The 14,288-nt window shown below is 46.4% G+C and overlaps 1 protein-coding gene and 1 pseudogene across 1 annotated transcript; one reads left to right on the forward strand and one right to left on the reverse strand.

Moving 5' to 3' along the window:
• Nucleotides 1-1,190: 1,190 nt before the first annotated feature.
• Nucleotides 1,191-13,953, reverse strand: KNSTRN (kinetochore localized astrin (SPAG5) binding protein). Its single transcript, XM_030320184.1, has 9 exons — nt 13,766-13,953; nt 13,456-13,550; nt 10,195-10,324; nt 9,405-9,452; nt 7,903-8,008; nt 7,592-7,685; nt 4,059-4,120; nt 2,972-3,046; nt 1,191-1,997 (listed from the first exon to the last, which is right to left on the reverse strand). The coding sequence occupies exons 1-9, from the start codon at nt 13,951-13,953 to the stop codon at nt 1,866-1,868; spliced, it is 930 nt and encodes a 309-aa protein (XP_030176044.1). The 3' UTR covers nt 1,191-1,865.
• On the forward strand, nt 4,732-5,800 carry LOC115516104 (annotated as a pseudogene).
• Nucleotides 13,954-14,288: the final 335 nt, after the last annotated feature.

Raw genomic sequence — 14,288 nt, forward strand, 5'->3', positions numbered from 1 at the left:
AAGTTGGAGGGAAACGGGCAAAGGCAAGAGTGCAGAAACGCCATTTGGGAGTGCAAAGAACAGTGAGGTGAAGGTCCCTTGGGAGCCAAGCTACGAGGTAAATGGGGTTTCTGTGCTGGAAAGATAAGTAACAGCCACTGAGTTACATTCCTAGGTGTTAACTAGGGAGGTCCGACAAGGAGGTAAGGATCCCACAGCTGAGTTTCCCCCTCCTCTCCTTCCAAGAAGTAGAACTTTTTTTTTTTGGCCAGAAATGCCAATTTCAAATTATTTGGACAAACAATCTTTTAACTGTCAACATTTTTGAAAATGGGTAGAATATTCAGTCCTTATCACTGGTGAGAATATGTAACTGGGTTTCCCCTCATAATTTTTGGGACATAACCAACTGTGTGAATGTTTTCGTATGAAGGCAAAGAAATTTAGCCATCCCTGAAAGTTAGGGTGGAGGTGTTACTTGCTCTGATTGGGTGGCAGACTCAATGCTCAAGAGTAGATGGGAGTTTGGTGAAGAAATTGGGAGATGCAGGAAAAAAATGGAAGATAGCCAGGAGGCGTGGGCGGCTCAGTTGGTTAAGTGTTCGGCTTCACTCAGGTCATGATCTCATGGTTCATGGGTTCGAGCCCCGCGTAGGACTCTGTGCTAACAGCTCAGAGCCTGGAGCCTGCTTCAATTCTTGCTCTCCCTCTCTCTGTCTGTCCCTCCCCTACTCACGCTCTATCTCAAAAATGAAATTAACATTAAAAAAAAGTAAATACACATTAAAAAAAAAAAAAGGAAGACAGCCAAAGCCAAAGTCTGCCTCGATCAACCAAGAAATGAAAATAGCTGTGCCTTTAGTAAGCCAGCAGGGAAGCCTGCCACGGACTTCAGCTGACTAAGGATCCACGGGGCCAGGTCCAGGACTGGCTGTGCAAACAGCAGTCCGTGACCATGCTTAAGAACATAGGGAAGACACAGGCAGCTAGTGACACACGCCTGGTGGATGGAGTCTGGCACCCACTGCTCTAAAAGGGCACACCCTCAGAAGGCTACTGCTCCTGGAAGACGGCAGGGCTAGCCACAGGGCACTTAAGTAGAAGAAAAATATTCTGGGTTAAATCAGTGTCTTGACTGTGTTAACTAGATTAGCTCAAGAGTGTTCAGTGGACACACTTAAGTTAAAAGGCTATTTCCATTTCTCAGTGTGTAGTCCGGACAGTTATAGAATTATTTATTTTAAAAGTAGCACTTCGTAAAAATCACCAAAACCAAACCCAAAAAACGGAAGTGATTTAGATTAAAAGCTCCAAGGTGTACGGTTTCAGGTAGGTGTTATTGCTATCTATACCTTCACCCCCATTTATTAAGCCATCTTAAGTAACTTCAAGTTCACTGATTTACAATGAGGTATAGAGCCCAACCGGGATGAGACAGAATGTGTTCCAAGTTAGAAAGTCTAGCGTGGCTTCTCAGTGATGTCTCCTGTGGAGCATCTGTGCTCCGCTGTACAATTAAGGCTTTCTTCCTACACATCTGAATGTTACCTTTGGGATCCTCTGACTATGACTGATTTGGTCTGATTCTAATGGCTTGCCGCTTTGTTGCGTAGAAGGTTGATCCAAGCTTCCAGGCACCCCCTCTTCGTAGGCCTCAGTTATGTACATGTGAGGTTCAGGAGAGCCGACCAATCTGAAAGGCTGGGAACACTTGTTTAAGGAGGAACCGCCATTCCGGCATCAACTGTCCTTAATCCTACTGCAGAAACAGTTTTCATTCTGGGGATGGTGAGTCCTAGAAGGTCATGGCCAAGAAGCAGATGTCCTAAGTGGCTTCCTCTGAGAGTTTAACCCCAAGAGGGAGCCGGCTGGTCACTTGCTTTTTGTCACATTTCCAATAGCTGCTCCATTTCCTCAAGGGCTGTTGTAAAATCATGCACTTGACTGTTACATAATGTCTGCTGCTCTAGGAACCGGGCCCGCTCTTCTTCTTTCATCTTCAACTTTACTTTTAAGGCCTGCATGGAAAGACATTCAAAAAGAAACAAACAAAACAAACACCCACAAAACTTTGATTCACATGGGAGACAATACCATCTCAGGACATGATACTTCTCTTCCATTGAGGAAGACCATTAGAATACTGACAGACATTGTATTTTCTTTTTTTTTTTTTTTTTTTTTTAATTTTTTTTTTCAACGTTTATCCATTCCTGGGACAGAGAGAGACAGAGCATGAACGGGGGGGGGGCAGAGAGAGAGGGAGACACAGAATCGGAAACAGGCTCCAGGCTCCGAGCCACCAGCCCAGAGCCTGACGCGGGGCCCGAACCCACGGACCGCGAGATCGTGACCTGGCTGAAGCCGGACGCCCAACCGACTGCGCCACCCAGGCGCCCCGACATTGTATTTTCTACCTTAAATTTGTACATCTGTGCTCATTTTAGGGATGGTCTCTCTCCTATATCTAAAGTGGAGCCACGAAATCCTCTAGGTTCCAGTGTACTATCCCATGATTCTTCCAACCAATCCAAAGAAGTCCAGACCCAAGAATCTGGGTTTCCTATTCCAGGTTTCCTTGAGATAACCAAGTTTCCAGAGCACAGTTTGCACAGGCCCACCTCTTACTTTGAGCCATCTAGTGTTTGCACATCGCCTTAAGCCCTGTAGCTGTGAACATTTCTGCGTCTTTAGAAGAGAAAATTGGTTTTGAAAAAGTGGTTGAAAACAAATGAAGTCTCAGAATTTAGTTAAGAGTAACACATCAATGTTGGTTTTTAATGTTGATAAATGTACTATGATAATATATGGTGTTAACATTAAGGGAATGGAATTCTCTGTATTATCTTTGCAACTCTTCGGTAACTCCATTATCGTTTAAAAAGTGGTTTGTTAAAGATAATAAATAGGTAAATAAGGAAAGAGTCCTCCACAGATCCACCTACTGTGGTAGGAATGGTAATCCTGACTCGGGGTGACATCTGTCTCTCACCTGTAACTCCTCCATCTGTTTTTTGGCTGTTTCATTAAAAAGCTTCAGCTCATCTTGCAAAGTTTCCAGTAGCAACTAAAAGGAAAGTACAGTGTGATAACAAATCTTTATTGATAGGTGAAAACTTGCTTTATATAAACTAATCTCTTTATATAAAAAAAATTTTTTTTTTCAACGTTTATTTATTTTTGGGACAGAGAGAGACAGAGCATGAACGGGGGAGGGGCAGAGAGAGAGGGAGACACAGAATCGGAAACAGGCTCCAGGCTCCGAGCCATCAGCCCAGAGCCTGACGCGGGGCTCGAACTCACGGACCGCGAGATCGTGACCTGGCTGAAGTCGGACGCTAACTGACTGCGCCACCCAGGCGCCCCATAATCTCTTTATATAAAATGAAAGTTGGCTAGATGATTGCTAACAAGCCTTCCCTTAGCTCAGTCATCTACTGAGTGCCCCACTTGTGGCAGGCTCTCTAGTGGGCACCCCGGAGGAACTCAATCCACAGGATGGACAGACCACCCCCACTTCCGGGTGCTCTATGTTACACAGCCAATGTGGTCAAAACACAGTAGCCACTGGAGAGGTGACTACTAGCCTGTGGGACTGGAGGAAGGCTTCCATCTCGAGTCTTCTATTATTCTAATATGACCACTGATCTTCCTGGTGAAGAAGTCAGAGAAGCTCAAAAGACTTAACCCTGAACAACTACCTTCCTACTTTGGGAGAGAACCAAAGAGAAGCCGAATTTAATTCAGGCTGCACCTTTCCATCACACAGTTCTCAGTAAATGGGTAAGGGGAGAATTTGGTAAAGTGGAGAACAGAGAAACCAGAAAGTTCTCTCTACAGGTTCATCCTATATGTGTCTCAAAGGAGCATATTTTCAACTCAGACTCACTCATATCTGTAAGCACAAAATTGCCTTCCAAGTAAAATATGCTTTTCGAGTACATATCCACGGCTCTCTTCCACTATTGTGGAAAACAAAGGCTGCTTCCTGGGGTTGGTGGGCACATGGCAGAGACTTTCTTAGCTGTGCAGAGACCCGTGGTCCCTTGGCCCCCACACACTCACACCCATGCCCTCACCATAGAGTCCGTGTGATCTGTGGTGGCTTCTTGCCGTGACGCCAGGGTCTCACTGCCTAAAACTGATACAAACAACAGAGTCAGCTTGCTCAGGGAACTGCACCTTAAACAGAAATAAAAACCCCTCCACGGACAAGTATAGGAATACTCATGAGGGAAACTTCTCTGAGTGTCTGGTCCCTGACTGTCTACTGAGTTTTCACCTTGGCAGGGTCACCTACACCCACCCTCCGAGCTTTATTTTACCTCCCTCTGTTCTAGTTTTGGATATGGTCAAAAGTTCAATCTGCTTTCTCTTCAGCTCAGCAGAAAATCTGTCTAGAGAAAATGCAAAGGTTGGATTTTTCTGTTTCACTGACAATACAAAAAACTATTTTTTTTTAAATTTTTTTTCAACGTTTATTTATTTTGGGACAGAGAGAGACAGAGCATGAACGGGGGAGGGGCAGAGAGAGAGGGAGACACAGAATCGGAAACAGGCTCCAGGCTCTGAGCCATCAGCCCAGAGCCTGACACGGGGCTCGAACTCCCGGACCGCGAGATCGTGACCTGGCTGAAGTCGGACGCTTAACCGACTGCACCACCCAGGCGCCCCCAAAAAACTATTTTTAAAAGCTTTTCAGGCTTTCTGCCTGTAGATGCTGCCTTTAAGCATCCTTAAAGTCTCCCCTCCCACCGCTGTCATGTCTAAGTCAGAGTATCCCAAAGAGCCTAAAAAGCCACAGAAGGTTTTCATCAGAGGTTTGAGCTTTGAGACAATGGATGAGTCTGAGGAGCCATTCTGAGCAATGGGGAATGCTCACGGACTGTGTGGCAACGACAGACCCAAACACCAAGCACTCCGGAGGCTTTGGGTTTGTCACGTAGGCCACTGTGGAAGAGACAGATGCAGCCATGACTGCAAGGCCACACAAGGTGGATGGAAGAGTAGTAGAACCAAAGAGGGCTATCTCGAGAGAAGCTTCTCAAACACCTGGTCCCCACTTAACTGTGAAAAAGATTTTTGTCGGTGGCATTAAAGAAGACACTGAAGAACATCATCTAAGAGATTATTTTGAACAGTATGGGAAAACTGAAGTGATTGAAATCATGACTGGCCGAGGCAGTGGCAAAAAGAGAGGCTTTGCTTTTGTAACGTTTGATGACCATGACCCTGTAGACAAGATCGTCATTCAAAAAATACCATACTGTGAATGGCCACAACCGTAAAGTAAGGAAAGTTTCATCTAAGTAAGAGATGGCTAGTGCTTCCTCCAGCCAAAGAGGTCGAAGTGGTTCTGGAAACTTCGGTGGTGGTCATGGAGGTGTTTTTGGTGGGAATGACAACTTTGGCCGTGGAGGAAACTTCAGTGGGTGAGGTGGCTTTGGTGGCAGTCGAAGTGATGGTGGATGGTGGCAGTGGGGATGGCTATAACGGATTTGGTATCGATGGAAGCAACTTTGGAGGTGGCGGAAGCTATAATGATTTTGGCAATTACAACAGTCAGTCTTCAAATTCTGGAGGCAGAAGCTCTGGCCCCTATGGTGGTGGAGGCCAATACTTTGCCAAACCACAAAACCAAAGTGGCTATGATGGTTCCAGCAAAAGCAGTAGCTATGGCAGTGGCAGAAGGTTTTAATTACTGCCAGGAAACAAAGCTTAGCAGGAGGGGAGAGCCACAGAAGTGACAGGGAAGCTACAGGTTACAACAGATTTGTGAACTCAACCAAGCACAGTGGTGGCAGGGCCTAGCCGCTACAAAGAAGACATTTATTAGACAATACTCGTGTGTATGGACAAAAACTCGAGGATTGTATTTGTGACTAATTGTTTAACATAGGTGATTTTAGTTTTTGTTCTGTGGAAAGTGTAAAGCATTCCAACAAAGGGTTTTTTTTTTTTTTTTTAATTTTTTTTTCAACGTTTATTTATTTTTGGGACAGAGAGAGACAGAGCATGAACAGGGGAGGGGCAGAGAGAGAGGGAGACACAGAATCGGAAACAGGCTCCAGGCTCTGAGCCATCAGCCCAGAGCCCGACGCGGGGCTTGAACTCACGGACCGTGAGATCGTGACCTGGCTGAAGTCGGACGCTTAACCGACTGCGCCACCCAGGCGCCCCCCAACAAAGGGTTTTAATGTAGATTTTTTTTTTGCACCCATGCTGTTGATTGCTAAATGTAATAGTCTGATCACGACGCTGAATAAATGTGTCTTTTTTAAAAAAAAAAAATCTTTTCAGGCTTAATAAATTATTATTTTCGGTAAAAGTAGTGCATATATATCGCAAATTAAAATTATACAAAAACATATACGGTGACTATAAAGAATATATACTAAAATGCACAGGTTAATCAGCAGCATTCAAAGCCAGTGTCCCTGAATTCAAAGAAGCCTGGGCCCCTTTACTTGGTATTCTCAGGCTCCTCAACTCAGTCTGAGTATAGTCTTTCGGCAATTCCTTTCTCTATGCCCCTCTTTGCTATAGACTCTGCTTTCTAGGGACAGGGTCAGAATAGAAATCACAATTAAGGGGCACCCGGGTGGTTCAGTGGATTAAGTGTCCAACTTCAGCTCGGGTCATGATCTCACAGTTCTTGAGTTCGAGCCCCACGTCAGGCTCTGTGCTGACTGCTCAGAGCCTGGCTCTTGCTTGGGGTTCTGTGTCTCCCTCTCTCTCTGCCCCTCCCCCACTCATGTGCTGTCTGCCTGTCTTTCTCTCTCTCTTTCGAAAATAAGCAAATATTAAAAAAAAAAGTCACATTTAACTATTGTGATTCTGCTGATCAGCCAGGTTTAGGAACTCTTGAAATAGTGTCACCTCTATCTTTTCCCATCTGGGAAATTTACCCTGTTTGCTATCTGCCTTGAAAGAAATGTGGGGCACCTGGGTGGCTCAGCTGGTTAGCATCCGACTTCAGCTCAGGTCATGATCTCTCATGTTCGTGAGTTCAAGCCCACGTCGGGCTCTGTGCTGACAGCTCAGAGCCTAGAGCCTAATTTGGATTCTGGGTCTTCCCCTCTCTCTGCCCCTCACCTGCTTGCGCTGTGTGTGTGTTTCTCTCTCAAAAATAAATAAACGTAAAAAAAAAGTTTTTAAATTAAAAAAAAGAAAGAAATGAAATATTTCTGATCTATTTGCAAGGTCATACTTGTTAGCATCAAATGAATGGCACAAAGTGTTCAGATAAGAGATAATCCTCTCTCTACAACTATCTGAAATTCTGTTGGTTTAAGTCAACATCACAAGGGAACAAAGGAAAGCTCCTCCAGGGGTGCCTGGCTGGCTCAGTCGGTAGAGGATATGACTCTTGATGTCTGGGTTATAAGCTCAAGCCACACACTGGGTGTAGAGATGACTTAAAAACAAAAAGAAAAAAATCTTTAAAAAAAGAAAGAAAAACTCTCCCAAATCTTCAGGGTTTTGCTAAGCAACCCCTGCACTAAATGGACCAGCTGATGCCATGCCGAACTCCTGACAGCCAGTCCACAATCAGCCCAGGAGGCGGCAGGTGCACTGACTCCTCTGAAGGCAACTGTGTACCGTCTCTTACCTGGGTTGAGGCCCTTGCTCTCCAAAATTGCCAAACAGTTATCCTGAAACTTCTCCAGCAGCTCCACCTTTTGGGTCAGGTCCTTCAGTTCTCCCTATCGGGGTGCCATGCAGACAGATGAGGCCTGTTCCACTCTGCGGGGGTGGTTTTGCTGCCCTTACTCTTGGACAGCCACAGCCCAAGCCCGGTGTCTTCCCCTTCTGCCCTTGGGCACCTGGGCATTGCAAGCTTGCTCCCACCCAAGGGGCCGTCCCTCGGGATTCCATGCATTCCCCAGTGCAGTGATGACAGAGGTCTGGTGGGTCTCTCACCTGAGTTTCAGTCAACTTCTGGTGCAGCTGCTTGTTGACGGCCTCTAAGAGCTGGTTCTTATCCTTGAGCTCTTCCTCTGATTTCTGCTTGCTCAGTGGCTTGTAGCTGTAATGATAATTGTGCTTGTATGAAGCAGTGGAGGGGTTAAAATGGGTTATAAGGTCACACAAACAGGAGTTCGAATCTTGGCTTCATTATCTAATAGTTTATGACCTTCAGTAAGCTACATAACCTCTCTGAGGCTTGGTTTCCTCATTTCTAGAATTAGGGTAATACCCACATCTCATAACATTATTGTGAAAAATGAGAGAGAATACATGTAATAATTCTTAGCACAGCTACAGATACACAGTAAATACCTAATAAATATTAGCCATTATGATCAATATTAACCTCTCTTTTCGATGCCCTCAGAGTCCTTCTTGAATAGTATTTTATCTTCATAATTTTCTTAAGGTTTTATTATTTACTTTTTTTTTTTTTTGGTTATTTATTTTGAGAGAGACAGAGAGAGAGCATGGGGGAGGGGCAGAGAGAAGGAGACAGAGAATCCCAAGCAGGCTCCACGCCATCAGCACGGAGCCCAACATTGGGCTTGATCTCAGAACCATGAGATCATGACCTAAGCCAAAATCAAGAGTCACGCCCAACCGATTGAGCCACCCAGGCTTCCCTGTACTTTTTAGAGAGAGAGAGCACAAGTGGGGGAGAAGGGCAGAGGATGAGACAGAGAGAATCCTGAGCAGGCTCCACAGTCAGCACAGAGCCCAACGTGGGGCTTGATCCCATGACCCTGGGATCATGACTTCAGCCAAAATCAAGAGTCGGATGCTCAGCCGACTGAGCCACCCAGGTGCCCTAAAGATTTTAAGTAATCTCTACACCCAACATGGGGCTCGAACTCAAAACCCTGAGATCAAGAGTCACATTGTTCTACTGACTAAGCTGGCCATGTGCTCCTATCTTCAGAACTTTTAAGACATGCCCAAATCTATTATAGATTTGGAATTAGAACCTATTTGGAATTAGATTTGGAATCAGAACCTATGTCTACAAACTTTCCAGCTTGCACTATTTCCGTCTTCAGGACTGCAAAACATCCAAGCTAGCCTCAAACAGAGAGATGGATCCTTCCCCAGGATTCTACCACCACCACCATCACCTCCATCTCAAAGTCACTAACCACATGCAGTGCCTCCTATCCTGAAGGCTCACGCTCCTATTGATGGGCTATCTAGCTGGGTGTGATTTCCAATTAGCAGTGGTCCTGGCATGGAGCCCAGAAAGCTCGTCTGGTTCTCAAGATGGTAGCATCACGGATCCTTGCCCTGACAGTGGTTCTCAAACTTGGCTGTGCTTCATCCCTGAAAATTCCACTCAACTTTCTGGGATGGCACCCAGACTATAACACATTACAAGAACCCACGAGTGATTCTGAAGTACGCGACTGAGATCCACCACCCCAAAATAGTGGCCAGCTTTCATTTACCCCGATGCTCACCTTTTTCTGATGTTCCTCCTAAAGGCAGTGTCTGCAGCTTTCACCTGCCTAGAGGAGCAAAAACAAAGAAACCGGGATGTTAACTAGTCTCATTGTGGCGATCATTTTGCAACATACACAAATACCTGATCATTATATTGTACACCTGAAACTAATATAATGTGTGTTAATAACATACCTCAATTAAAAAAGGAAACAACAGAGAAATCAGAGACTTGTGGCACTGTTACGTGTGTGGTGAACAAGGCAGAACAAAGAGCTTGGTTTTCTGAAGAAAGAACAAGAGATTCCATAGAATGCAAACAGCAGCCGCTTGAGAAGCTCTGAGGGTCCTTGCACTTTTGTCTCAGCCCAGACTATTAATAGGGAATGGGCTCCTCTCCTGACCACCTCGACCACCCGACAGACCTGCTGCTGCTCAAAACGGTGTAATTATCTCATGTCAACCTTGCTTCTATGGGAACTGAGAAGAGGGAGGGGCACACACTTCCCTGGGCTGGACTCTGCTCAGACCAGCAACCTAGGCTAGCAAGCAGCCCCACCCACTCCGACCACCACTTAGGGCTGTTGTTTGGCCACAGTACTGCTGTCTGCACACTCAGAGCAAGTGGTGAGAGAGGAAAGAGTACCTCTTATCTTAACCCTTGCTGGGCCTCTTCAGAACTGATTGACTGCTTTGGGTCACTGACTCCCGCTGCCCTGTGCTCTCAAAAACCCTACTTTCTAAATCTTGATGCTGAGTAATTTCTAGCAAGAGGTTCTCACTGGATACCAATGCTCTGACTCTCACCCGTTCTCTCGTCTTGGTTTGATGATTTTTGTAACATCGTTCTCTGCACCTCCTGAATGAAGCCTGGAAACATCCACTTCTTTGGACTTCACTGGTAAGAGGCTCTTAGAAGGGGCTCGAGTTTGTGTGTCTGCAAAGGAAAGCAAGCGGGTGAAGACTCAAGCACCATGACCCAATAGCTGCGACTCTATAACAAACAGTTCTGTTCCAGGTCGTCGGACACTTGGATTTTCATTCTGGCCAACCACAACTCGTGGAGATCAATTCAGAAGAATAAGAGTTCGAGAATAATCGGGGATGGAAACTAAAACTCTTCGAATGTGACAGTGCAATGTGTTTGAGGACAGCCAAAAGCTTGATGGTGCAGCAAAGTGAACGGCCAGAGGGCACAGATGTGAAAGTGGAGGCTGATACAAGCAAAGAGCCAAATGCGAGCCAGTGTGGCCATCAGCAGGGCAAAACACAGCTGAATCCTTCATCCGTCTCCAGTGGAATTGAACCACCTTGTTAAGCTCCTAAGCATTCAGTTTGCTCTCCCAAGGCTACACTCAAGCTGCTATGAGGTTCTCTTTGAACTGCCACACACTTGTTTTGACCAGTCTCCCTAAATACTCTGAGACATCTTTGTGTCCCTAGCGCCTAGAGAGTATCCGGCATATTAACAGGGGTTTGGTACCCACTAGCTGAACATATAGAACACTTCAGAACTTCACACTTGACAATATTTCACACACCATTTCTGAATGATTTCCTCTAGTCTTCTCCCCCACCCCCCGCCCTTTTTTTTTTTTTTTTTTAACTTCTTAATGTTTATTTATTGTTGAGAGAGGGAGGGAGGGAGGGAGTGAGCAAGCATGTGCAAGAGGGGGGCAGGGGGCAGAGAGAGAGGGAGACACAGAATCCTAAGCAGACTCCAGGCTCCGAGCTGTCAGCACACAGCACAGAGCCTGACATGGGGCTCGAACTCATGAATCGTGAGATCATGTCTTGAGCTGAAAGTTGGGCGCTTAACCCACTGAGCCACCCAGGTGCCCCTTCTTACCCTTTTCATGATGATTGCCTTTACTTCAGCCCTTTTGTGTATTCATTAAGTGAATTCATTAGTTGACATTCTGTTCTTATCTTGCTAGGGTACTGCCAGATAACCTGAGAAGTGGCCCTGCCATGACATGCTTCTGCCCCAGAGAGGAGCATTTCCCCCTAGTCCCTATGCCAGCCCTCCACCACACAGTCTTTTTACCATTTATAGACCACAGCAAGTTCAAGTAACATGTTCTGGAGTTACACGCTGCCTCACCACCTCTCCCCCCACGGATTTTCTAATTTAAACCAACTTTCACTTTGCTCAGTGTAAAATGGCTCCTTCAGCTTGACCTAAATTAAGGGCTGTAACAAATCAAGTTGAAGAAACGAGGTACAAAGCACTGGATCACAGGCATTAGGAAACTGGTATCTGTATTTGACACAGATTTTGTTGTGATGACTTTAGCTGCACAATAGTTTGGAATAAATATGATTTCTCAGGCTGACAAATGATTTCATTTATAGGTACACTCACTGGGCACTTATACCCTATATTCCATGCTCGTGCCCACAAAGCAAAGATTAAAATGGTTCTTTTTGAGACTCTTAAAAACGGAGAACAAACTGAGGGCTGATGGGGGGTGGGAGGGAGGGGAGGGTGGGTGATGGGTATCGAGGAGGGCACCTTTTGGGATGAGCACTGGGTGTTGTATGGAAACCCATTTGACAATAAACTTCATATGTTGAAAAAAATGGTTCTTTTTGAAGTCTCTGAAGTACGCATGTTTTTATTTATTTATTTTAATTTATTTTTTAAAGTAGGCTCCATGCCCACTGTGGCGCTTGAACTCAGAACTGAGCTCAAGAGTCACATGCTTTACCAAGTAAGCCAGCCAGGTGCCCCAGGTCTTTGTCTGAAGTAAAAGGTAATCCTGGGGGAACATCCTATTTCAGGTATGAAGTTCTATACGGTAACAAATATATCCCATGAGAAAGGGTCTTAATAGTAAACTGATCAAAATTAACACTCTTCGTTGACTGGAAGCAGATCCAAATAATCCGTACTTGCTAGAACCTAAGGGCTGCATTGTAGGAAAAATTTAGCAGGATTTAACAAAGACTGTCTTCTTGAAATGAGAGGCACTAAGGAGGAGAACTGGGTGGCTGGTGTCAAGGAAGGGAGACTCGTTCTTCACCGCAGATTGTTTTCTAACTTTGGGTTTTTAACATGTGTATGTTACCTAGTTGGAAAACTAAAACTTAGAAACAAGTCGATGCCCAAAATCAAAACAGAAAACCTAGGAGATCGCCTTAAAACGTTAAACTGTTTCAGTCATATATGATCATAAAGCTGGGACAGGGACAGAAAACTGAGATGAAAACTCCCAACTTGTCTGGGGAGAGCCCGTCATTTTCCACCCAAGGATGGTCACTGTTCTCCAAGGGAAAGGCAGGGTAAAGGGGCCAGGCTCCAGCTCCCCCAGAGACTCCTAGTCCTGCTGAAGCCAGATTACCATTTAGGTGTTCTGAGGCCACGAGACAAACAAAAACAACCTTTAAGCCTTTGGAGACAAGGCTGTTTACCTCACAGATCAATCCTGTTACTGTTCACCACCAGTGGCAGTCTCCTGGAAAGGAGTCTTAATAAAGCTGTTTCCAAATCTCCCACAACAGGTTCTGATGTTTGAAGTCTATTATATGCTACGCTCTCCAGATTACACAGCTGGACAACTGCAGATTGTAGGAGATGACTTCCAACCACAAGCCCAGTAACACAAAGCAGGATGTCAAAGGAATCAAAAATTGTTTTTAATCCTATCTCTTCTCCCAAGGTTGTGGAAAACTCCAGCTAGGCCTGGCCCCTCTCTCTCATTTCACCCAACAAACACTGAGAATATACTACATAAGAATATACACAGTTACAAATGTGAACTAGACGTGAGTGAACCCCAGGGCCTCCCTCTAAGAATCAGACTCTCCTCTCTTCTCCCAGGTAACAAATCGGGTCCAGCCAGATAGCCCAACTCTGGAAACAAAACGAGCAATTGCTTAACAAGAGATTCCTAGCTTGAGGAAATAATATTGTGGAACAATCAGCAATTTAGCCAGGTTTCGGGGGAGTTAGCAGGTTGTCAGAGCCAATGGAATGCCCTTCCCCTTTCCAGGCCGCCGATCTAAGCCCTCATACTCCTAGGCTAGACCTCCTCCGCGAGTCCGCAGGGCGGCGTTGATACCCACCTGCCGGCAGGCCGCCGCTCTGCACAGCGGGGGGCTGCAGGGTGTACACTGTCTTAACCACGCTGGTCATCGTAACGAGGCGGCAAGGCTGGGCCCTGGAAGGTGCGAATCGAATGTTAGCCTGCGGTGGGCCAGGGGGCCCAAGCAGGTGGAAGGCCCCGGGAGAGGGCGACCTGGCCTGTCCGGGCCCGGGGAAGAAGTCGGGAGAAAGAAAATTCTCCATTCCCAGTCCATCCATCCCGCCCGCCTCCGACATCCAGCCCCGTCTCTCGCCCCGGGACAACCGAACCCAGGCGCCTGTAGCTCCTACTCGCAGCCCTCGTCGCTCTGGTTCAAAAGCTGCTCCGCAGTAACTGCCGCACCAGCAACCGGGTCTGCCGCCTGGCTTTCAAATGGAAACTTCCGGTGGCCGGGCGGGAGGGCGTGCGGTGTGCTCCCTGTAGGCGGCCATGTTGTACGTCTATCTGTGCCCTGGGCCACGCCTTTGGGGGCTGCCATGCTGTACGGCAGGTCAGAAGAATGGCCGGAGCCTGGGCTCCTAGGCTTTGGGTGTTGGAGCCCCCAGGTCTGGGCAGGGGAGGGAAGTGGTGCACTCTGCGGGCCTGGAAGGAGCAATGAGCTGTGGGCGTCATATTCCTGGCTTGAGACGCAAATGCGGTCACGTTTAGAGTCCATGTCACAATCCTTCTCTTTATTTGGTCCATGATTGTTAGGGAGATTGCATGCTGATTGGCGACAGCGCAGAGCATTTGGATAGGCAGAGAGTGGTGAGTGGTAGGTGACGTTTAAAGAGGATCTGTGGACAGAAATACCTCAGGCACTTGCCCTCAGTC

This window comes from Lynx canadensis, chromosome B3 (assembly GCF_007474595.2).
Source record: "Lynx canadensis isolate LIC74 chromosome B3, mLynCan4.pri.v2, whole genome shotgun sequence".
In the NCBI taxonomy this organism is placed as follows: domain Eukaryota; kingdom Metazoa; phylum Chordata; class Mammalia; order Carnivora; family Felidae; genus Lynx; species Lynx canadensis.

Bases quoted from the DNA above. Each gene is read 5' to 3' on its own strand.
- KNSTRN (XM_030320184.1), bottom strand. From the start codon at position 13,953: ATGGCAGCCCCCAAAGGCGTGGCCCAGGGCACAGATAGACGTACAACA. The intron at 8,009-9,404 runs GTGAGCATCGGG...TTATCATTACAG, and splicing joins AGGAGGAACATCAGAAAAAG to CTACAAGCCACTGAGCAAGC. The intron at 4,121-7,591 runs GTAAGAGACGGT...TGTTTGTATCAG, and splicing joins GAGCAAGGGCCTCAACCCAG to TTTTAGGCAGTGAGACCCTG.